Source organism: Saccoglossus kowalevskii, chromosome 18 (assembly GCF_978046115.1).
Source record: "Saccoglossus kowalevskii chromosome 18, keSacKowa6.1, whole genome shotgun sequence".
Lineage (NCBI taxonomy): Eukaryota > Metazoa > Hemichordata > Enteropneusta > Harrimaniidae > Saccoglossus > Saccoglossus kowalevskii.
This window is the reverse complement of record NC_140658.1, coordinates 20,852,955-20,880,125: the sequence shown is the minus strand read 5'-3', so window position 1 is coordinate 20,880,125 and position 27,171 is coordinate 20,852,955. Positions and strand designations below refer to the sequence as shown.

At 36.3% G+C, this 27,171-nt stretch overlaps 1 protein-coding gene across 1 annotated transcript in view; it reads right to left on the bottom strand.

Moving 5' to 3' along the window:
• Window positions 1–238: 238 nt before the first annotated feature.
• Window positions 239–27,171, bottom strand: part of LOC102806714 (laminin subunit alpha-like) — a 140,698-nt gene continuing 113,765 nt past the window's right edge. Inside the window, exons 45-49 of the mRNA XM_085492989.1 lie at window positions 4,331–4,490; window positions 3,747–3,877; window positions 3,254–3,362; window positions 2,757–2,882; window positions 239–1,901 (exon numbers count right to left, since the gene is read on the bottom strand). Of these exons, the coding sequence (XP_085349115.1) occupies window positions 1,756–1,901; window positions 2,757–2,882; window positions 3,254–3,362; window positions 3,747–3,877; window positions 4,331–4,490 (672 nt within the window). The 3' untranslated portion in view covers window positions 239–1,755. The remainder of the gene's footprint in view (window positions 1,902–2,756; window positions 2,883–3,253; window positions 3,363–3,746; window positions 3,878–4,330; window positions 4,491–27,171) is intronic.

Sequence of the window (27,171 nt, the reverse complement as noted above, 5' to 3'; positions counted from 1 at the left end):
CCACAGCCACAAATGTAGATGCCCTCAGTATAGTAATAGTTACGCTGAAATCATAATTGCTGGCATAAATACTTGGCCATGTGGCCATTTTGAATCTGACAGAGAGAGAATACAGACTAAGCTAACACCATACATATTATTAAAGATAAGTTTTGGTTACTTATATCACCCCCACACTACCACATAATAATTAGCAAGAATTCAAATCCATCTATAAAAAAACAAACATTATACAATATTTCTAAGAATCTAAGTTTTAATGCGGCAACTGCAGTGAACTAAAGCATTTTTCTCTCAAAAGTGCAGATTGTTATAAAATTACAAAATGTACAAAAATACATTTCTCTACAATACTGTAAAATAAAAACTCTGAAAAATATTACATACTATTTTACAATTATTTTGTTTAAAAGGCACGTTGGCCTATTTGACATGGCAACAGCTCTTGGTCAAAATTTATGGGAGAATGAATAAACAAAATGTGAAAATAATACAGTAACTGTAAAATACTTTATTTTAGCTGGAATTAATTTTCGCTGGAACCACATTTTGGGTGTTTTTATGCAATTTATTTTCACTGATTTTTGACGAGTTGTATGTAAATTATAGAAAAAAAGGTTATTAGCTGGATTTTATGAATCACTAAATCACTGCTTCAGTGAAAATTAATTCCAAGTGAAAATAAAGTATTTTACAGTAGTGGATTTGTTTCCATCATAATGTTGATGTAACATTTTTTGTTAATTTTGCATCAAATGGTTTATTATTGATTAGCTACAGCTTTTAATAAATTATGTCAGGTTTATTTTGTGAAAGTTGAACTTTGCCATTTAAAGGTCAAAATGTCATATCACATCAATAACAATTTATGACTTTAAAGGCCAAATTACTGAGCTAAATTTCTGGATTTAATGAAATAAATACAACTTTACTTCACTATAAAAACTTATGCCAAAACAAAAATGCAAATTCAGAAACTTCTCATGACAATTCCAGTTTTTGTGTCTCGACGTATATTTTCCAGTGACACAAATCTGTTTAGTCATTGTTTTTAATGACATGAATGCATTATAATGACAAAGTATGATCGCCAATTTGACCCAAACCTCCTCATAATTTATATAGTTTGTTTTTTAAGGGACACTGTCAGAACAATACATAGGAAGATCAATCAATGTTCATCTATTGAAAGAGACAAGTTTACGAGGGGTGTTCAATAGATAATGTCCCTGACCGACTTCCAGTTGTCTGATCTAGATGAAATGTTGCATGTGTAATGATTGACATTTCTATGGGTTATGTTGCAAAAAACAGCTCTGAACTAATTGTGATTTCTAATTTCTGATTTACAGGTGTTTGAACTGAGTTAGGTGTGAAATTGAAGCAGTTGAGTGTCACGCAGGGACATACACCAAAGGAGACTTTTGTTGAAATGAAAGACACTTATGGTGATGATGCCCCATCATATGACCTTGTAAAACTGTTTGCTTGGTCATAGTTTTTTTTTTTTTTTTGATAATAAAGTAATATAATTATGATCATGTGCAATGTTTATTTTTGAATGTCATAATATCTGGCGTGCATGATGTTTCTACAGACCAATTAGAAAATTCTGACCACATTCATCAAATCAAACATTTCTATTAGCAAAAACGGTTGATTATCAGTGATAAAATTGCATGGCAACCACTCCGAATCTAAAGATTAGGGTGAAAGAGCAGACAAGCAATGCTAAATGCATGCAAGTGTGTTTTTTTATGTCGTAGGACAACTATTGACTTGTACTGCTCCAGCAACACGGAAAGCCTCATTGAAGTTCACTATGTTACTACCAATCACTAAGTTTTTAATGCAGCCTACAAACTGTTCTGTTGTTGTAATGCCTTTATGTGTTACTCCATCTGGAAAGGCAAATAAGAGGATATGTTAGGTAATGTGTTAAATATGTGCCAGTGAAAATCATCATCAGTTTTGCTGTTGTGATATACCGGTAAAGAACGACGTCAAAATATCGATGTCGGATAAAAAAATTATTTGCTTTAGTTTGGGGGTGGGAGGGTTTGACCTCAAAAAGTTTTCATCCTACAAAAACGATTTAATTTTTTTTTCTATCCAATCATGGACAAAAATAACAGAAAATGAAAAAAAACAAAACATACAAGACGAGAATCAGAGAAAATGGTTTTGTCCAAGTGTAAATAAATATGTACGTCAAATGAGGTCAATTTCTGGGCATGGACCTAGAACCAACTGCTATGTCATACAACTGTCTGATTATTAATTTGTATTTAATGGTGAATGTAGTCTGACGCCATGATCAATATTTATCAATTAAGTTGAAGTGGGGGTGGGGACTAAAGAAATTAAGTTTTTTATCCTACATTTAACTTTTGATGTTGTCCCTAAACACTGACATTTACGCCATAATCCAGATTTGTAAAACTAAGTCACGTTTACATTTCATAAATCATAATTTTAATTGTAGCCTGAAATCAAGACATTAGGAGTACACTCAAGAATGGTCAGATGAATCGCTATGCAACTACGTAGTCATCACAGAATTCTGTGTCATAACTGATTGGCTGTCTCTATCATTTCACAACATTAACATGGAAGCTTGCATGAACATGTATGCAAGGCCTGCCCACAACATCCCAGACTGATTCACTAGTCCATTATACATAGATTTTTCACAATCTCATGATCATAGATGACTTCTAATCTACTTTAATTGAAGTGAATATTAAAATACATACCTGGAAGACCACCTATATACAGCTCATTTTTGGTGTCTGTATTGATAGTTGTTCCTCTTCCAATACCCACAGGCATGATTTCCTTGCCATCCACATTTAGTGTCACAACATTCTTGGCTTTTAATGCTACAATATAAATGTATATATAAACGTTATTGATATAGCTGTAACTATTGCCATAGAGGGCATATTTTTTTTGAGTTACCATAGAGGGCATAGGTTTATTGAGTTACCATAGAGGGCATACATTTATTGAGTTACCATCAAGGGCAGACATTTTTTTGAGTTACCATAGAGGGCATACTTTTATTGAGTTGACATAGAGGGCACACTTTTTTTTTTGAGTTACCATAGAGAGCATACTTTTTTTGAGTTGACATAAAGGGCACACTTTCATTGATTGCCTTAGAGGTTGTGTTTTGGCTTAAAACTAAATGTAAAAATTGTATTAAGTAGTTATTACTTTCAAACAATATTCAGTAATGATAGAATCTTACCAACTATACTGTGCCATTCACCGTCACATAGATATTTTCTTCCTTGGTTTGTATTGGGTTCATAGGTTGTACTGAAGATCCCTTCTCCATTATCTGCGCTAAACACCAACTAGAAATAAACAACAATATTTGTTAAAAGACCATATCAAATGAATTATCTGTTTTTCATTATCAAAGTTTGTCTCCTCTATTTTGGTCAGCATACCGCATTGTACATTCAGTAATGGTACAGAGAGTAAGGATAAGTATAAGGTACCAAAACAAAAATAAAGAAAGTATATATAGGATAAATATTCTAATAGTGTGTAAGCAGGTTCCTTCAGAGGTCACACATCCTGGTACCTAAATGTCACACATCCTGGTACTTCTAGGAGGGACAAATTCTTGACATTGAAGTTCAAAAATTACTACGTGATATTGAAATGTACAATATACCAAGAAAGAACTAAGATGTGTGACCTTTAGGGAATAGAGCAAAAACAAATTCACTTACGTTACCATCCAACATTTCCATAGACAAGAAATCCCCTCTATCACTCTGTACAGATAACAATGTTCCCGACGTTACACGTGGTTTGATTTCAATTTGGATCTTTAAATCCAATCCAACTGTGAATTCGTCAACTATAAAAAAAAAATAATTAATGGAAAATAAATTACTCATTTCAATTCGGCCCAAAACCACCTTTTGTAAAAAACACTACAAACAGGTAAAGTATTGCAATGAAATTAAAAATATGACTCAAGCAAATAACACACATGTACTCAAAACTAGGCTGCCGGCACCTGGTACCCAGATACGACAGAAATGGTATACCAGCAAAGGCAAGGCAGTCAAATAAGATATAAACTAAAATAAAATTACAGAGCTATAACCTAATAAACTCGAACAGACAAAGACTAAAATTACAAAGCTATAAACTAATACTCACATAAAATAAATTGGGCGAACAGAAATAAATAAATTGGGCGAGGGGGCTTCTCTCCCATCCCACAGGCGAGTTGGATCCCCCTAGGCAAAGGATGACCTGCTAAGCCGAAAAGGGGGTCTGAGCAGTTTATAGAAGTTAAACTTACATTGTACAATATATCCACCATCGACTGCAAAGAATGTCCCTTTTTCACTATTGGACGTGCAGGGCTGTGTGGAATATGTTCTATCTGGTTCACCAAATTTTATATAATTTTCTTTATGTTCTAGTAGTAAACAGCCATCAAAGCTGGTACGTGCAAGCTCCTGAAATTGAAATCTAGCATGTAGCATTAAAATAATCAAATCATAATATTAAATACGTTTTCTACAGTGTTGAACCATCTCAGTCACTAACATCTCCTGCACACACTCATCATCTTGGTCAACATCTTAATTACTGACTCAATGAGCCACTCATCATCTCAGTCACTCACTGGCCGACTCACTCAGGGGTGATCTCATATTCAAACATGCGGGTCAAACCTACGAAAACCCAAACCGCCCTAAACCGCCCGAACAAAACCCAGTTTTGCGGTTTGGAAGTTTAAACAATAGACAGTGCGATTCAGGACGACCGCACGAATTTGCATAAAAACTGCGGTTCGAACCGATCTCATTCATACCTCATTCAAGCTGTTGTTTATTTTTAGGACTGACAGAGTTTACATTGCTAGACTAGATAGTTGTCTCTAAAATGTGTCGATTTATTGGTGTACAGTAGTCATTTTACCGTGTGCCTTGCCTAAAAAAACACCCTTTTATATATCGGTGAACAGCGTGCTGAATAAATTGTTTTGATAAACTGTTATGCTTGAGTCGCAAATTGAGCAGAGGACGTGAATCAGACTTTTCATTGGGCTGGACAATTGATATGTGTCTCTGACAGCTAATAAGTATCAAAAGACGAACATTTGTTGATACAAAGTTGCACTTGAGACTTGCGCTACTGTGTTCAAGCCTTTACTACTGTTGCGCGTTCAATTTTCAAACAGTTCTTTCAGGAGTGCGGCATCGCAAAATCCGGAAAAACAAATGCAGCGTACGCAATGAAAATTTATTTTGATTTACTGCACATCGGTTATTTGCAGTTTTTCTTATTCAATTTCCAGTGACAAGAAGTATCAAAACAGAAAATTAAATTAAATGGACTCGCGCTGATTATTTACGGCTATTCATCTGCAGACCAGACTGCTTATAAAAAACGAACCCTGACCTCTGAAATTACCTTATTCATAGAGTGCCTTGTACCTAAGACCGTCGCCCAAGGCGACACAGTGCACGTTGCGATATCGCAATCGATGCATGCAGGGTGACAAAAGGAAATTCTGATTGAGGTAACCAAGATGGCTGCGTTGAGTGCATGATTTTCTGCGGTGTTTAAAACACCTCACTGCCTACTTCGCCCACAGTCCCTCAAGGCACTGTGCTTCGATGTATTTTCTAATCGTTTATTTTTAATTAACTGGGGGTTCGAAATGTGTGCATTTTGTTACAGAAAAGTAAGATATTGGCAGCGGTAAATACCCGTAATTTCCCCCGCAATGCCGTCAGCTGACAATGTTACTGTGGTCGTAGCGCCAGAGTCGTAGCATTAGCCCCAACTTTAGTTTTGACACAGTGATAGAGGGAATGTGGTTTTCAGATGCCTTCGTAGAAAAAAATGTTGCCATTATCAATTTAATACTTTCATCATATTTTGATAACTTGCAGTCTCACAGACTTTACAAACTTAACCAAAAAATGTGTTCTATGAATTTATGAACTGACATGGACACAAAACTGACCGTACTTGTTGCGGACAAAATGTACCAGTTCGTTCCATGGATAAACATATTTTACTGACTACGCCAAATATATATATAACGTAAGTAATTTATCCAACAAGCTGCTCATTTAAAATAGAGAGGGTTTATGGTATCACTTGATTCACATTTAATTACAAAATATAACAAACCATCACGTCTGTAATTAATTCCAGATAAATTGAATAACAATAACAATTGTATTGACTTGTACCAAAATGTAAGTTGTGGGAAACTGATTATTATTACCAATCACAGAAATAAATAAATATAATTTTCATCACACTTATAAATGACATGATGTAAATAGATTTGTGAAACAAATGCAAGTTTGTTTTTATTAGCATTTACATGTACAAGACTTGCAAAGAAAAAAAAAATCGCTGCTGTAATTCTTAACACTTCAAAATATAACACTCAGTATGAACATGGAGCTCCATAGTATACATCGTATTTTTTTTCCTACTGAACCCAGGCTGAAACAGTATTGTAAGAAAAACCTAGGTTTTCTCTAGGTCTGTCTTCTTTGTTCTCTGTTGTTTGTTTTCAGTGGGGGAGTTAATGGGCAGATAATCCGGAGGTTAGGTTCAAACCTACTACTAATTTGCATATCGTAGGTCTAGTAGGTCTGAATAGGGCAGGCTGGGTTAACCCAAATTAACCCAGGTTTGAGCCAGGTGTTTGAATATGAGATCACCCCTGACACTGGCAAACCATCTCTGTCACAATCTTACCATCTTAATCACTCACCATTGTACTTGCTCATTCACTCACTCACTCACTCACTCACTGGTTCTCCATCTCAGCCTCCATCCTACCAACTCACCATCCTATAGTACTGACTTGCCATCTCAGTCAAAATTTTACTGACACACTCACCATCTCATCAACTTACTCACAAATTCAATCACTCCAGTGTATCTCACCGGCCTACTCGCCAATTTAATCACTGACTCACTCACTCACCAATTCAATCACTGTCTCACTGACTCACTCACCAATTCAATCATTATTTCACAGACTCACTCACCAATTCAATCATTATTTTACAGACTCACTCACCAATTCAATCATCATTTTACAGACTCACTCACCAGTTCAATCACTATTTTACTGACTCACTAATTCAATCACTATTTTACTGACTAACTCACCAATTCAATCACTATTTTACTGACTCACTCACCAATTCAATCACTATTTTACTGACTAACTCACCAATTCAATCACTATCTTATTGACTCACTCATCAATTCAATCACTATTTTACTGACTCACTCACCAATTCAATCACTATTTTACTGACTCACTCACCAATTCAATCACTATCTTACTGACTCACTCACCAATTCAGTCACTATGTTACTGACTCACTCACCAATTCAATCACTATCTTACTGACTCACTCACCAATTCAATCACTATTTTACTGACTCACTCACCAATTCAGTCACTATGTTACTGACTCACTCACTAATTCAATCACTATTTTACTGACTAACTCACCAATTCAATCACTTTTTTTACTGACTAACTCACCAATTCAATCACTATCTTACTGACTCACTCACCAATTCAATCACTGTCTCACTGACTCACTCACCGATTCAATCACTATCTTACTGACTCACTCACCAATTCAATCACTATCTTACTGACTCACTCACCAATTCAGTCACTATGTTACTGACTCACTCACTAATTCAATCACTATTTTACTGACTAACTCACCAATTCAATCACTTTTTTTACTGACTAACTCACCAATTCAATCACTATTTTACTGACTCACTCACCAATTCAATCACTGTCTCACTGACTCACTCACCAATTCAATCACTATCTTACTGACTCACTCACCAATTCAATCACTATCACACAAATTCAGTCACTATCTTACTGACTCACTCACCAATTCAATCACTATTTTACCGACTCACTCACCAATTCAATCACTCTCTTACTGACTAACTCACCAATTCAATCACTATCTTACTGACTCACTCACCAATTCAATCACTATCTTACTGACTCACTCACCAATTCAATCACTATCTTACTGACTAACTCACCAATTCAATCACTATTTTACTGACTAACTCACCAATTCAATCACTATCTTACTGACTGACTAACTCACCAATTCAATCACTGTCCCACTGACTCACTCACCAATTCAATCACTATCTTACTGACTCACTCACCAATTCAGTCACTATGTTACTGACTCACTCACCAATTCAGTCACTATCGTACTGACTCACTCACCAATTCAATCACTGTCTTACTGACTCACTCACCAATTCAATCACTATCTTACTGACTCACTCACCAATTCAATCACTATCTTACTGACTCACTCACCAATTCAATCACTATCACACAAATTCAGTCACTATCTTACTGACTCACTCACCAATTCAATCACTATTTTACCAACTCACTCACCAATTCAATCACTCTCTTACTGACTAACTCACCAATTCAATCACTATCTTACTGACTCACTCACCAATTCAATCACTATCTTACTGACTCACTCACCAATTCAATCACTATCTTACTGACTCACTCACCAATTCAATCACTATCTTAGAGACTCACTCACCAATTCAATCACTATCTTACTGACTCACTCACCAATTCAATCTCTATTTTACCGACTAACTCACCAATTCAATCACTATCTTACTGACTAACTCACCAATTCAATCACCATCTTACTGACTAACTCACCAATTCAGTCACTATCTTACTGACTAACTCACCAATTCAATCACCATCTTACTGACTCACTCACCAATTCAATCACTATTTTACTGACTAACTCACCAATTCAGTCACTATTTTACTGACTAACTCACTCACCAATTCAGTCACTATCTTACTGACTTACTCACCAATTCAATCACTGTCTTACTGACTCACTCACCAATTCAATCACTATTTTACTGACTCACTCACCAATTCAATCACTATTTTACTGACTCACTCACCAATTCAATCACTATTTTACTGACTAACTCACTAATTCAATCACCATCTTAAGGACTTACTCACCAATTCAATCACTATCACACAAATTCAATCACTATCTTACTGACTAACTCACCAATTCAATCACTATTTTACTGACTAACTCACCAATTCAATCACTATTTTACTGACTCACCAATTCAATCACTATCTTACTGACTAACTCACTAATTCAATCACTATTTTACTGACTAACTCACCAATTCAATCACTATTTTACTGACTCACTCACCAATTCAATCACTATTTTACTGACTAACTCACCAATTCAATCACTATCTTATTGACTCACTCATCAATTCAATCACTATTTTACTGACTCACTCACCAATTCAATCACTATTTTACTGACTCACTCACCAATTCAATCACTATCTTACTGACTCACTCACCAATTCAGTCACTATGTTACTGACTCACTCACCAATTCAATCACTATCTTACTGACTCACTCACCAATTCAATCACTATTTTACTGTCTCACTCACCAATTCAGTCACTATGTTACTGACTCACTCACTAATTCAATCACTATTTTACTGACTAACTCACCAATTCAATCACTTTTTTTACTGACTAACTCACCAATTCAATCACTATCTTACTGACTCACTCACCAATTCAATCACTGTCTCACTGACTCACTCACCAATTCAATCACTATCTTACTGACTCACTCACCAATTCAATCACTATCTTACTGACTCACTCACCAATTCAGTCACTATGTTACTGACTCACTCACTAATTCAATCACTATTTTACTGACTAACTCACCAATTCAATCACTTTTTTTACTGACTAACTCACCAATTCAATCACTATTTTACTGACTCACTCACCAATTCAATCACTGTCTCACTGACTCACTCACCAATTCAATCACTATCTTACTGACTCACTCACCAATTCAATCACTATCACACAAATTCAGTCACTATCTTACTGACTCACTCACCAATTCAATCACTATTTTACCGACTCACTCACCAATTCAATCACTCTCTTACTGACTAACTCACCAATTCAATCACTATCTTACTGACTCACTCACCAATTCAATCACTATCTTACTGACTCACTCACCAATTCAATCACTATCTTACTGACTAACTCACCAATTCAATCACTATTTTACTGACTAACTCACCAATTCAATCACTATCTTACTGACTAACTCACCAATTCAATCACTGTCCCACTGACTCACTCACCAATTCAATCACTATCTTACTGACTCACTCACCAATTCAGTCACTATGTTACTGACTCACTCACCAATTCAATCACTATCGTACTGACTCACTCACCAATTCAATCACTGTCTTACTGACTCACTCACCAATTCAATCACTATCTTACTGACTCACTCACCAATTCAATCACTATCTTACTGACTCACTCACCAATTCAATCACTATCACACAAATTCAGTCACTATCTTACTGACTCACTCACCAATTCAATCACTATTTTACCGACTCACTCACCAATTCAATCACTCTCTTACTGACTAACTCACCAATTCAATCACTATCTTACTGACTCACTCACCAATTCAATCACTATCTTACTGACTCACTCACCAATTCAATCACTATCTTACTGACTCACTCACCAATTCAATCACTATCTTAGAGACTCACTCACCAATTCAATCACTATCTTACTGACTCACTCACCAATTCAATCACTATTTTACTGACTCACTCACCAATTCAATCACTATCTTACTGACTCACTCACCAATTCAATCACTATCTTACCGACTCACTCACCAATTCAATCACTGTCTCACTGACTCACTCACCAATTCAATCACTATTTTACCGACTAACTCACCAATTCAATCACTATCTTACTGACTAACTCACCAATTCAATCACCATCTTACTGACTAACTCACCAATTCAGTCACTATCTTACTGACTAACTCACCAATTCAATCACCATCTTACTGACTCACTCACCAATTCAATCACTATTTTACTGACTAACTCACCAATTCAGTCACTATTTTACTGACTAACTCACTCACCAATTCAGTCACTATCTTACTGACTTACTCACCAATTCAATCACTGTCTTACTGACTCACTCACCAATTCAATCACTATTTTACTGACTCACTCACCAATTCAATCACTATTTTACTGACTAACTCACCAATTCAGTCACTATTTTACTGACTAACTCACTCACCAATTCAGTCACTATCTTACTGACTTACTCACCAATTCAATCACTGTCTTACTGACTCACTCACCAATTCAATCACTATCTTAGAGACTCACTCACCAATTCAATCACTATCTTACTGACTCACTCACCAATTCAATCTCTATTTTACCGACTAACTCACCAATTCAATCACTATCTTACTGACTAACTCACCAATTCAATCACCATCTTACTGACTAACTCACCAATTCAGTCACTATCTTACTAACTAACTCACCAATTCAATCACCATCTTACTGACTCACTCACCAATTCAATCACTATTTTACTGACTAACTCACCAATTCAGTCACTATTTTACTGACTAACTCACTCACCAATTCAGTCACTATCTTACTGACTTACTCACCAATTCAATCACTGTCTTACTGACTCACTCACCAATTCAATCACTATTTTACTGACTCACTCACCAATTCAATCACTATTTTACTGACTAACTCACTAATTCAATCACCATCTTAAGGACTTACTCACCAATTCAATCACTATCACACAAATTCAATCACTATCTTACTGACTAACTCACCAATTCAATCACTATTTTACTGACTAACTCACCAATTCAATCACTATTTTACTGACTCACCAATTCAATCACTATCTTACTGACTAACTCACTAATTCAATCACTATTTTACTGACTAACTCACCAATTCAATCACTATTTTACTGACTCACTCACCAATTCAATCACTATTTTACTGACTAACTCACCAATTCAATCACTATCTTATTGACTCACTCATCAATTCAATCACTATTTTACTGACTCACTCACCAATTCAATCACTATTTTACTGACTCACTCACCAATTCAATCACTATCTTACTGACTCACTCACCAATTCAGTCACTATGTTACTGACTCACTCACCAATTCAATCACTATCTTACTGACTCACTCACCAATTCAATCACTATTTTACTGACTCACTCACCAATTCAGTCACTATGTTACTGACTCACTCACTAATTCAATCACTATTTTACTGACTAACTCACCAATTCAATCACTTTTTTTACTGACTAACTCACCAATTCAATCACTATCTTACTGACTCACTCACCAATTCAATCACTGTCTCACTGACTCACTCACCAATTCAATCACTATCTTACTGACTCACTCACCAATTCAATCACTATCTTACTGACTCACTCACCAATTCAGTCACTATGTTACTGACTCACTCACTAATTCAATCACTATTTTACTGACTAACTCACCAATTCAATCACTTTTTTTACTGACTAACTCACCAATTCAATCACTATTTTACTGACTCACTCACCAATTCAATCACTGTCTCACTGACTCACTCACCAATTCAATCACTATCTTACTGACTCACTCACCAATTCAATCACTATCACACAAATTCAGTCACTATCTTACTGACTCACTCACCAATTCAATCACTATTTTACCGACTCACTCACCAATTCAATCACTCTCTTACTGACTAACTCACCAATTCAATCACTATCTTACTGACTCACTCACCAATTCAATCACTATCTTACTGACTCACTCACCAATTCAATCACTATCTTACTGACTAACTCACCAATTCAATCACTATTTTACTGACTAACTCACCAATTCAATCACTATCTTACTGACTAACTCACCAATTCAATCACTGTCCCACTGACTCACTCACCAATTCAATCACTATCTTACTGACTCACTCACCAATTCAGTCACTATGTTACTGACTCACTCACCAATTCAATCACTATCGTACTGACTCACTCACCAATTCAATCACTGTCTTACTGACTCACTCACCAATTCAATCACTATCTTACTGACTCACTCACCAATTCAATCACTATCTTACTGACTCACTCACCAATTCAATCACTATCACACAAATTCAGTCACTATCTTACTGACTCACTCACCAATTCAATCACTATTTTACCGACTCACTCACCAATTCAATCACTCTCTTACTGACTAACTCACCAATTCAATCACTATCTTACTGACTCACTCACCAATTCAATCACTATCTTACTGACTCACTCACCAATTCAATCACTATCTTACTGACTCACTCACCAATTCAATCACTATCTTAGAGACTCACTCACCAATTCAATCACTATCTTACTGACTCACTCACCAATTCAATCACTATTTTACTGACTCACTCACCAATTCAATCACTATCTTACTGACTCACTCACCAATTCAATCACTATCTTACCGACTCACTCACCAATTCAATCACTGTCTCACTGACTCACTCACCAATTCAATCACTATTTTACCGACTAACTCACCAATTCAATCACTATCTTACTGACTAACTCACCAATTCAATCACCATCTTACTGACTAACTCACCAATTCAGTCACTATCTTACTGACTAACTCACCAATTCAATCACCATCTTACTGACTCACTCACCAATTCAATCACTATTTTACTGACTAACTCACCAATTCAGTCACTATTTTACTGACTAACTCACTCACCAATTCAGTCACTATCTTACTGACTTACTCACCAATTCAATCACTGTCTTACTGACTCACTCACCAATTCAATCACTATTTTACTGACTCACTCACCAATTCAATCACTATTTTACTGACTAACTCACCAATTCAGTCACTATTTTACTGACTAACTCACTCACCAATTCAGTCACTATCTTACTGACTTACTCACCAATTCAATCACTGTCTTACTGACTCACTCACCAATTCAATCACTATTTTACTGACTCACTCACCAATTCAATCACTATTTTACTGACTAACTCACCAATTCAATCACTATCACACAAATTCAATCACTATCTTACTGACTAACTCACCAATTCAATCACTATTTTACTGACTAACTCACCAATTCAATCACTATTTTACTGACTCACCAATTCAATCACTATCTTACTGACTAACTCACCAATTCAATCACTATTTTACTGACTCACTCACCAATTCAATCACTGTCTCACTGACTCACTCACCAATTCAATCACTATCTTACTGACTCACTCACCAATTCAATCACTATCTTACTGACTAACTCACCAATTCAATCACTATTTTACTGACTAACTCACCAATTCAATCACTATTTTACTGACTAACTCACCAATTCAATCACTATCTTACTGACTCACTCACCAATTCAATCACTGTCCCACTGACTCACTCACCAATTCAATCACTATCTTACTGACTCACTCACCAATTCAGTCACTATGTTACTGACTCACTCACCAATTCAGTCACTATCGTACTGACTCACTCACCAATTCAATCACTGTCTTACTGACTCACTCACCAATTCAATCACTATCTTACTGACTCACTCACCAATTCAATCACTATCTTACTGACTCACTCACCAATTCAATCACTATCACACAAATTCAGTCACTATCTTACTGACTCACTCACCAATTCAATCACTATTTTACCAACTCACTCACCAATTCAATCACTCTCTTACAGACTAACTCACCAATTCAATCACTATCTTACTGACTCACTCACCAATTCAATCACTATCTTACTGACTCACTCACCAATTCAATCACTATCTTACTGACTCACTCACCAATTCAATCACTATCTTAGAGACTCACTCACCAATTCAATCACTATCTTACTGACTCACTCACCAATTCAATCTCTATTTTACCGACTAACTCACCAATTCAATCACTATCTTACTGACTAACTCACCAATTCAATCACCATCTTACTGACTAACTCACCAATTCAGTCACTATCTTACTGACTAACTCACCAATTCAATCACCATCTTACTGACTCACTCACCAATTCAATCACTATTTTACTGACTAACTCACCAATTCAGTCACTATTTTACTGACTAACTCACTCACCAATTCAGTCACTATCTTACTGACTTACTCACCAATTCAATCACTGTCTTACTGACTCACTCACCAATTCAATCACTATTTAACTGACTCACTCACCAATTCAATCACTATTTTACTGACTAACTCACTAATTCAATCACCATCTTAAGGACTTACTCACCAATTCAATCACTATCACACAAATTCAATCACTATCTTACTGACTAACTCACCAATTCAATCACTATTTTACTGACTAACTCACCAATTCAATCACTATTTTACTGACTCACCAATTCAATCACTATCTTACTGACTAACTCACTAATTCAATCACTATTTTACTGACTAACTCACCAATTCAATCACTATTTTACTGACTCACTCACCAATTCAATCACTATTTTACTGACTCACTCACCAATTCAATCACTATTTTACTGACTAACTCACCAATTCAATCACTATCTTATTGACTCACTCATCAATTCAATCACTATTTTACTGACTCACTCACCAATTCAATCACTATTTTACTGACTCACTCACCAATTCAATCACTATCTTACTGACTCACTCACCAATTCAGTCACTATGTTACTGACTCACTCACCAATTCAATCACTATCTTACTGACTCACTCACCAATTCAATCACTATTTTACTGACTCACTCACCAATTCAGTCACTATGTTACTGACTCACTCACTAATTCAATCACTATTTTACTGACTAACTCACCAATTCAATCACTTTTTTTACTGACTAACTCACCAATTCAATCACTATCTTACTGACTCACTCACCAATTCAATCACTGTCTCACTGACTCACTCACCAATTCAATCACTATCTTACTGACTCACTCACCAATTCAATCACTATCTTACTGACTCACTCACCAATTCAGTCACTATGTTACTGACTCACTCACTAATTCAATCACTATTTTACTGACTAACTCACCAATTCAATCACTTTTTTTACTGACTAACTCACCAATTCAATCACTATTTTACTGACTCACTCACCAATTCAATCACTGTCTCACTGACTCACTCACCAATTCAATCACTATCTTACTGACTCACTCACCAATTCAATCACTATCACACAAATTCAGTCACTATCTTACTGACTCACTCACCAATTCAATCACTATTTTACCGACTCACTCACCAATTCAATCACTCTCTTACTGACTAACTCACCAATTCAATCACTATCTTACTGACTCACTCACCAATTCAATCACTATCTTACTGACTCACTCACCAATTCAATCACTATCTTACTGACTAACTCACCAATTCAATCACTATTTTACTGACTAACTCACCAATTCAATCACTATCTTACTGACTAACTCACCAATTCAATCACTGTCCCACTGACTCACTCACCAATTCAATCACTATCTTACTGACTCACTCACCAATTCAGTCACTATGTTACTGACTCACTCACCAATTCAATCACTATCGTACTGACTCACTCACCAATTCAATCACTGTCTTACTGACTCACTCACCAATTCAATCACTATCTTACTGACTCACTCACCAATTCAATCACTATCTTACTGACTCACTCACCAATTCAATCACTATCACACAAATTCAATCACTATCTTACTGACTCACTCACCAATTCAATCACTATTTTACCGACTCACTCACCAATTCAATCACTCTCTTACTGACTAACTCACCAATTCAATCACTATCTTACTGACTCACTCACCAATTCAATCACTATCTTACTGACTCACTCACCAATTCAATCACTATCTTACTGACTCACTCACCAATTCAATCACTATCTTACTGACTCACTCACCAATTCAATCACTATCTTAGAGACTCACTCACCAATTCAATCACTATCTTACTGACTCACTCACCAATTCAATCACTATTTTACTGACTCACTCACCAATTCAATCACTATCTTACTGACTCACTCACCAATTCAATCACTATCTTACCGACTCACTCACCAATTCAATCACTGTCTCACTGACTCACTCACCAATTCAATCACTATTTTACCGACTAACTCACCAATTCAATCACTATCTTACTGACTAACTCACCAATTCAATCACCATCTTACTGACTAACTCACCAATTCAGTCACTATCTTACTGACTAACTCACCAATTCAATCACCATCTTACTGACTCACTCACCAATTCAATCACTATTTTACTGACTAACTCACCAATTCAGTCACTATTTTACTGACTAACTCACTCACCAATTCAGTCACTATCTTACTGACTTACTCACCAATTCAATCACTGTCTTACTGACTCACTCACCAATTCAATCACTATTTTACTGACTCACTCACCAATTCAATCACTATTTTACTGACTAACTCACCAATTCAGTCACTATTTTACTGACTAACTCACTCACCAATTCAGTCACTATCTTACTGACTTACTCACCAATTCAATCACTGTCTTACTGACTCACTCACCAATTCAATCACTATTTTACTGACTCACTCACCAATTCAATCACTATTTTACTGACTAACTCACCAATTCAATCACTATCACACAAATTCAATCACTATCTTACTGACTAACTCACCAATTCAATCACTATTTTACTGACTAACTCACCAATTCAATCACTATTTTACTGACTCACCAATTCAATCACTATCTTACTGACTAACTCACCAATTCAATCACTATTTTACTGACTCACTCACCAATTCAATCACTGTCTCACTGACTCACTCACCAATTCAATCACTATCTTACTGACTCACTCACCAATTCAATCACTATCTTACTGACTCACTCACCAATTCAATCACTGTCTTACTGACTCACTCACCAATTCAATCACTATCTTACTGACTCACTCACCAATTCAATCACTATCACACAAATTCAGTCACTATCTTACTGACTCACTCATCAATTCAATCACTATTTTACCGACTAACTCACCAATTCAATCACTATCTTACTGACTCACTCACCAATTCAATCACTATTTTACCGACTCACTCACCAATTCAATCACTATCTTACTGACTCACTCACCAATTCAATCACTATCTTACTGACTCACTCACCAATTCAATCACTATCTTACTGACTCACTCACCAATTCAATCACTGTCTTACTGACTCACTCACCAATTCAATCACTATCTTACTGACTCACTCACCAATTCAATCACTATCACACAAATTCAGTCACTATCTTACTGACTCACTCACCAATTCAATCACTATTTTACCGACTAACTCACCAATTCAATCACTATCTTACTGACTCACTCACCAATTCAATCACTATTTTACCGACTCACTCACCAATTCAATCACTATCTTACTGACTCACTCATCAATTCAATCACTATCTTACTGACTCACTCACCAATTCAATCACTATCTTACTGACTCACTCACCAATTCAATCACTATTTTACCGACTCACTCACCAATTCAATCACTATTTTACTGACTCACTCACCAATTCAATCACTATCTTACTGACTCACTCACCAATTCAATCACTATTTTACCGACTAACTCACCAATTCAATCACTATCTTACTGACTCAGTCACCAATTCAATCACTATTTTACCGACTAACTCACCAATTCAATCACTATCTTATTGACTCACTCATCAATTCAATCACTATTTTACTGACTCACTCACCAATTCAGTCACTATTTTACTGACTAACTCACTCACCAATTCAGTCACTATCTTACTGACTCACTCACCAATTCAATCACTATCTTACTGACTCACTCACCAATTCAATCACTATTTTACTGACTCACTCACCAATTCAATCACCATCTTAAGGACTTACTCACCAATTCAATCACTATCACACAAATTCAATCACTATCTTACTGACTAACTCACCAATTCAATCACTATTTTACTGACTAACTCACCAATTCAATCACTATTTTACTGACTCACTCACCAATTCAATCACTATTTTACTGACTAACTCACCAATTCAGTCACTATTTTACTGACTAACTCACTCACCAATTCAGTCACTATCTTACTGACTTACTCACCAATTCAATCACTGTCTTACTGACTCACTCACCAATTCAATCACTATTTTACTGACTCACTCACCAATTCAATCACTATTTTACTGACTAACTCACCAATTCAGTCACTATTTTACTGACTAACTCACTCACCAATTCAGTCACTATCTTACTGACTTACTCACCAATTCAATCACTGTCTTACTGACTCACTCACCAATTCAATCACTATTTTACTGACTCACTCACCAATTCAATCACTATTTTACTGACTAACTCACCAATTCAATCACTATCACACAAATTCAATCACTATCTTACTGACTAACTCACCAATTCAATCACTATTTTACTGACTAACTCACCAATTCAATCACTATTTTACTGACTCACCAATTCAATCACTATCTTACTGACTAACTCACCAATTCAATCACTATTTTACTGACTCACTCACCAATTCAATCACTGTCTCACTGACTCACTCACCAATTCAATCACTATCTTACTGACTCACTCACCAATTCAATCACTATCTTACTGACTCACTCACCAATTCAATCACTGTCTTACTGACTCACTCACCAATTCAATCACTATCTTACTGACTCACTCACCAATTCAATCACTATCACACAAATTCAGTCACTATCTTACTGACTCACTCATCAATTCAATCACTATTTTACCGACTAACTCACCAATTCAATCACTATCTTACTGACTCACTCACCAATTCAATCACTATTTTACCGACTCACTCACCAATTCAATCACTATCTTACTGACTCACTCACCAATTCAATCACTATCTTACTGACTCACTCACCAATTCAATCACTATCTTACTGACTCACTCACCAATTCAATCACTGTCTTACTGACTCACTCACCAATTCAATCACTATCTTACTGACTCACTCACCAATTCAATCACTATCACACAAATTCAGTCACTATCTTACTGACTCACTCACCAATTCAATCACTATTTTACCGACTAACTCACCAATTCAATCACTATCTTACTGACTCACTCACCAATTCAATCACTATTTTACCGACTCACTCACCAATTCAATCACTATCTTACTGACTCACTCATCAATTCAATCACTATCTTACTGACTCACTCACCAATTCAATCACTATCTTACTGACTCACTCACCAATTCAATCACTATTTTACCGACTCACTCACCAATTCAATCACTATTTTACTGACTCACTCACCAATTCAATCACTATCTTACTGACTCACTCACCAATTCAATCACTATTTTACCGACTAACTCACCAATTCAATCACTATCTTACTGACTCAGTCACCAATTCAATCACTATTTTACCGACTAACTCACCAATTCAATCACTATCTTATTGACTCACTCATCAATTCAATCACTATTTTACTGACTCACTCACCAATTCAGTCACTATTTTACTGACTAACTCACTCACCAATTCAGTCACTATCTTACTGACTCACTCACCAATTCAATCACTATCTTACTGACTCACTCACCAATTCAATCACTATTTTACTGACTCACTCACCAATTCAATCACTATTTTACTGACTAACTCACCAATTCAATCACCATCTTAAGGACTTACTCACCAATTCAATCACTATCACACAAATTCAATCACTATCTTACTGACTAACTCACCAATTCAATCACTATTTTACTGACTAACTCACCAATTCAATCACTATTTTACTGACTCACCAATTCAATCACTATCTTACTGACTAACTCACCAATTCAATCACTATTTTACTGACTAACTCACCAATTCAATCACTGTCTCACTCACCAATTCAATCACTATCTTACTGACTCACTCACCAATTCAATCACTATCTTACTGACTCACTCACCAATTCAATCACTATCTTACTGACTCACTCACCAAGTCAATCACTGTCTTACTGACTCACTCACCAATTCAATCACTATCTTACTGACTCACTCACCAATTCAATCACTATCACACAAATTCAGTCACTATCTTACTGACTCACTTACCAATTCAATCACTATCTTACTGACTCACTCACCAATTCAATCACTATTTTACCAACTAACTCACCAATTCAATCACTATCTTACTGACTAACTCACCAATTCAATCACTATCTTACTGACTCACTCACCAATTCAATCACTATCTTATTGACTCACTCACCAATTCAGTCACTATCTTACTGACTCACTCACCAATTCAATCACTATTTTACCGACTAACTCACCAATTCAATCACTATCTTACTGACTCACTCACCAATTCAATCACTATCTTACTGACTCACTCACCAATTCAATCACTATTTTATAGACTCACTCACCAATTCAATCACTATCTTACTGACTCACTCACCAATTCAATCACTATCTTACCGACTCACTCACCAATTCAATCACTGTCTCACTGACTCACTCACCAATTCAATCACTGTCTCACTGACTCACTCACCAATTTAATCACTATTTTACCGACTAACTCACCAATTCAATCACTATCTTACTGACTAACTCACCAATTCAATCACCATCTTACTGACTAACTCACCAATTCAGTCACTATCTTACTGACTAACTCACCAATTCAATCACCATCTTACTGACTAACTCACCAATTCAATCACTATTTTACTGACTAACTCACCAATTCAGTCACTATTTTACTGACTAACTCACTCACCAATTCAGTCACTATCTTACTGACTCACTCACCAATTCAATCACTATCTTAGTGACTCACTCACCAATTCAATCACTATTTTACTGACTCACTCACCAATTCAATCACTATTTTACTGACTAACTCACCAATTCAATCACCATCTTAAGGACTTACTCACCAATTCAATCACTATCACACAAATTCAATCACTATCTTACTGACTAACTCACCAATTCAATCACTATTTTACTGACTAACTCACCAATTCAATCACTATTTTACTGACTCACCAATTCAATCACTATCTTACTGACTAACTCACCAATTCAATCACTATTTTACTGACTCCCTCACCAATTCAATCACTGTCTCACCGACTCACCAATTCAATCACTATCTTACTGACTCACTCACCAATTCAATCACTGTCTTACTGACTCACTCACCAATTCAATCACTATCTTACTGACGCACTCATCAATTCAATCACTATCACACAAATTCAGTCACTATCTTACTGACTCACTCACCAATTCAATCACTATTTTACCGACTAACTCACCAATTCAATCACTATCTTACTGACTCACTCACCAATTCAATCACTATTTTACTGACTCACTCACCAATTCAATCACTGTCTCACTGACTCACTCACCAATTCAATCACTATTTTACCGACTAACTCACCAATTCAATCACTATCTTACTGACTAACTCACCAATTCAATCACCATCTTACTGACTAACTCACCAATTCAGTCACTATCTTACTGACTAACTCACCAATTCAATCACCATCTTACTGACTCACTCACCAATTCAATCACTATTTTACTGACTAACTCACCAATTCAGTCACTATTTTACTGACTAACTCACTCACCAATTCAGTCACTATCTTACTGACTCACTCACCAATTCAATCACTATCTTAGTGACTCACTCACCAATTCAATCACTATTTTACAGACTAACTCACCAATTCAATCACCATCTTAAGGACTTACTCACCAATTCAATCACTATCACACAAATTCAATCACTATCTTACTGACTAACTCACCAATTCAATCACTATTTTACTGACTAACTCACCAATTCAATCACTATTTTACTGACTCTCCAATTCAATCACTATCTTACTGACTAACTCACCAATTCAATCACTATTTTACTGACTCCCTCACCAATTCAATCACTGTCTCACCGACTCCCTCACCAATTCAATCACTATCTTACTGACTCACTCACCAATTCAATCACTATCTTACTGACGCACTCACCAATTCAATCACTATCACACAAATTCAGTCACTATCTTACTGACTCACTCACCAATTCAATCACTATTTTACCGACTAACTCACCAATTCAATCACTATCTTACTGACTCACTCACCAATTCAATCACTATTTTACTGACTCACTCACCAATTCAATCACTGTCTCACTGACTCACTCACCAATTCAATCACTATCTTACTGACTCACTCACCAATTCAATCACTATCTTACTGACACACTCACCAATTCAATCACTGTCTTACTGACTCACTCACCAATTCAATCACTATCTTACTGACTCACTCACCAATTCAATCACTATCACACAAATTCAGTCACTATCTTACTGACTCACTCACCAATTCAATCACTATTTTACCGACTAACTCACCAATTCAATCACTATCTTACTGACTCACTCACCAATTCAATCACTATTTTACCGACTCACTCACCAATTCAATCACTATCTTACTGACTCACTCACCAATTCAATCACTATCTTACTGACTCACTCACCAATTCAATCACTGTCTTACTGACTCACTCACCAATTCAATCACTATCTTACTGACTCACTCACCAATTCAATCACTATCACACAAATTCAGTCACTATCTTACTGACTCACTCACCAATTCAATCACTATTTTACCGACTAACTCACCAATTCAATCACTATCTTACTGACTCACTCACCAATTCAATCACTATTTTACCGACTCACTCACCAATTCAATCACTATCTTACTGACTCACTCACCAATTCAATCACTATCTTACTGACTCACTCACCAATTCAATCACCATCTTACTGACTAACTCACCAATTCAGTCACTATCTTACTGACTAACTCACCAATTCAATCACCATCTTACTGACTCACTCACCAATTCAATCACTATTTTACTGACTAACTCACCAATTCAGTCACTATTTTACTGACTAACTCACTCACCAATTCAGTCACTATCTTACTGACTCACTCACCAATTCAATCACTGTCTTACTGACTCACTCACCAATTCAATCACTATTTTACCGACTAACTCACCAATTCAATCACTATCTTACTGACTCACTCACCAATTCAATCACTATCTTACTGACTCACTCACCAATTCAATCACTATTTTACCGACTAACTCACCAATTCAATCACTATCTTACTGACTCCCTCACCAATTCAATCACTATCTTACTGACTCACTCACCAATTCAATCACTATCTTACTGACTCACTCACCAATTCAATCACTATCTTACTGACTCACTCACCAATTCAATCACTATCTTACTGACTCACTCACCAATTCAATCACTATTTTATAGACTCACTCACCAATTCAATCACTATCTTACTGACTCACTCACCAATTCAATCACTATCTTACCGACTCACTCACCAATTCAATCACTGTCTCACTGACTCACTCACCAATTCAATCACTGTCTCACTGACTCACTCACCAATTTAATCACTATTTTACCGACTAACTCACCAATTCAATCACTATCTTACTGACTAACTCACCAATTCAGTCACTATCTTACTGACTAACTCACCAATTCAATCACCATCTTACTGACTCACTCACCAATTCAATCACTATTTTACTGACTAACTCACCAATTCAGTCACTATTTTACTGACTAACTCACTCACCAATTCAGTCACTATCTTACTGACTCACTCACCAATTCAATCACTATCTTAGTGACTCACTCACCAATTCAATCACTATTTTGCTGACTAACTCACCAATTCAATCACTATTTTACTGACTCACCAATTCAATCATTATCTTACTGACTAACTCACCAATTCAATCACTATTTTACTGACTCACTCACCAATTCAATCACTGTCTCACTGACTCACTCACCAATTCAATCACTATCTTACTGACTCACTCACCAATTCAATCACTATCTTACTGACTCACTCACCAATTCAATCACTGTCTTACTGACTCACTCACCAATTCAATCACTATCTTACTGACTCACTCACCAATTCAATCACTATCACACAAATTCAGTCACTATCTTACTGACTCACTCACCAATTCAATCACTATTGCACGTAATAAGCTCGGTTATTAAGCATCCTTTTTTGGGGATGCCCGGTGGCCGAGGGGAAGACGTGTAGTGGCGTGAAGCTAGGCGATTAGGTGCCGTACGCGAGTGCCGGTTCGAGTCACGCACGCAGTACGTATTTACTATAATTAGACATAGTCTTTACCTTGCCGTTTATTCGGTGTTATTTGCTTACTTTACTTCCTATGTCGACAGCAACTATGAGTTTAAAAATTATTTCTCAGTGCTTATTCACTGTTAAAATGCTGTACCATTACTTTCACCATCCTACTACAGCCAGATCTGAAGGCCTTTGCCGCATTCTGGCCATGCTGTGTGGCGCGTATCGCGTTTCACGTTCTCTGCACGTAATAAGCTCGGTTATTAAGCATCCTTTTTTGGGGATGCCCGGTGGCCGAGGGGAAGACGTGTAGTGGCGTGAAGCTAGGCGATTAGGTGCCGTACGCGAGCGCCGGTTCGAGTCACGCACGCAGTACGTATTTACTATAATTAGACATAGTCTTTACCTTGCCGTTTATTCGGTGTTATTTGCTTACTTTACTTCCTATGTCGACAGCAACTATGAGTTTAAAAACTATTTTACCGACTAACTCACCAATTCAATCACTATCTTACTGACTCACTCACCAATTCAATCACTATTTTACCGACTCACTCACCAATTCAATCACTATCTTACTGACTCACTCACCAATTCAATCACTATCTTACTGACTCACTCACCAATTCAATCACTATCTTACTGACTCACTCACCAATTCAATCACTGCCTTACTGACTCACTCACCAATTCAATCACTATCTTACTGACTCACTCACCAATTCAATCACTATCACACAAATTCAGTCACTATCTTACTGACTCACTCACCAATTTAATCACTATTTTACCGACTAACTCACCAATTCAATCACTATCTTACTGACTCACTCACCAATTCAATCACTATTTTACCGACTCACTCACCAATTCAATCACTATCTTACTGACTCACTCATCAATTCAATCACTATCTTACTGACTCACTCACCAATTCAATCACTATCTTACTGACTCACTCACCAATTCAATCACTATTTTACCTACTCACTCACCAATTCAATCACTATCTTACTGACTCACTCACCAATTCAATCACTATCTTACTGACTCACTCACCAATTCAATCACTATTTTACCGACTAACTCACCAATTCAATCACTATCTTACTGACTCACTCACCAATTCAATCACTATTTTACCGACTAACTCACCAATTCAATCACTATCTTATTGACTCACTCATCAATTCAATCACTATTTTACTGACTCACTCACCAATTCAATCACCATCTTACTGACTAACTCACCAATTCAGTCACTATCTTACTGACTAACTCACCAATTCAATCACCATCTTACTGACTCACTCACCAATTCAATCACTATTTTACTGACTAACTCACCAATTCAGTCACTATTTTACTGACTAACTCACTCACCAATTCAGTCACTATCTTACTGACTCACTCACCAATTCAATCACTATCTTAGTGACTCACTCACCAATTCAATCACTATTTTACTGACTAACTCACCAATTCAATCACTATTTTACTGACTCACCAATTCAATCACTATCTTACTGACTAACTCACCAATTCAATCACTATTTTACTGACTCACTCACCAATTCAATCACTGTCTCACTGACTCACTCACCAATTCAATCACTATCTTACTGACTCACTCACCAATTCAATCACTATCTTACTGACTCACTCACCAATTCAATCACTGTCTTACTGACTCACTCACCAATTCAATCACTATCTTACTGACTCACTCACCAATTCAATCACTATCACACAAATTCAGTCACTATCTTACTGAC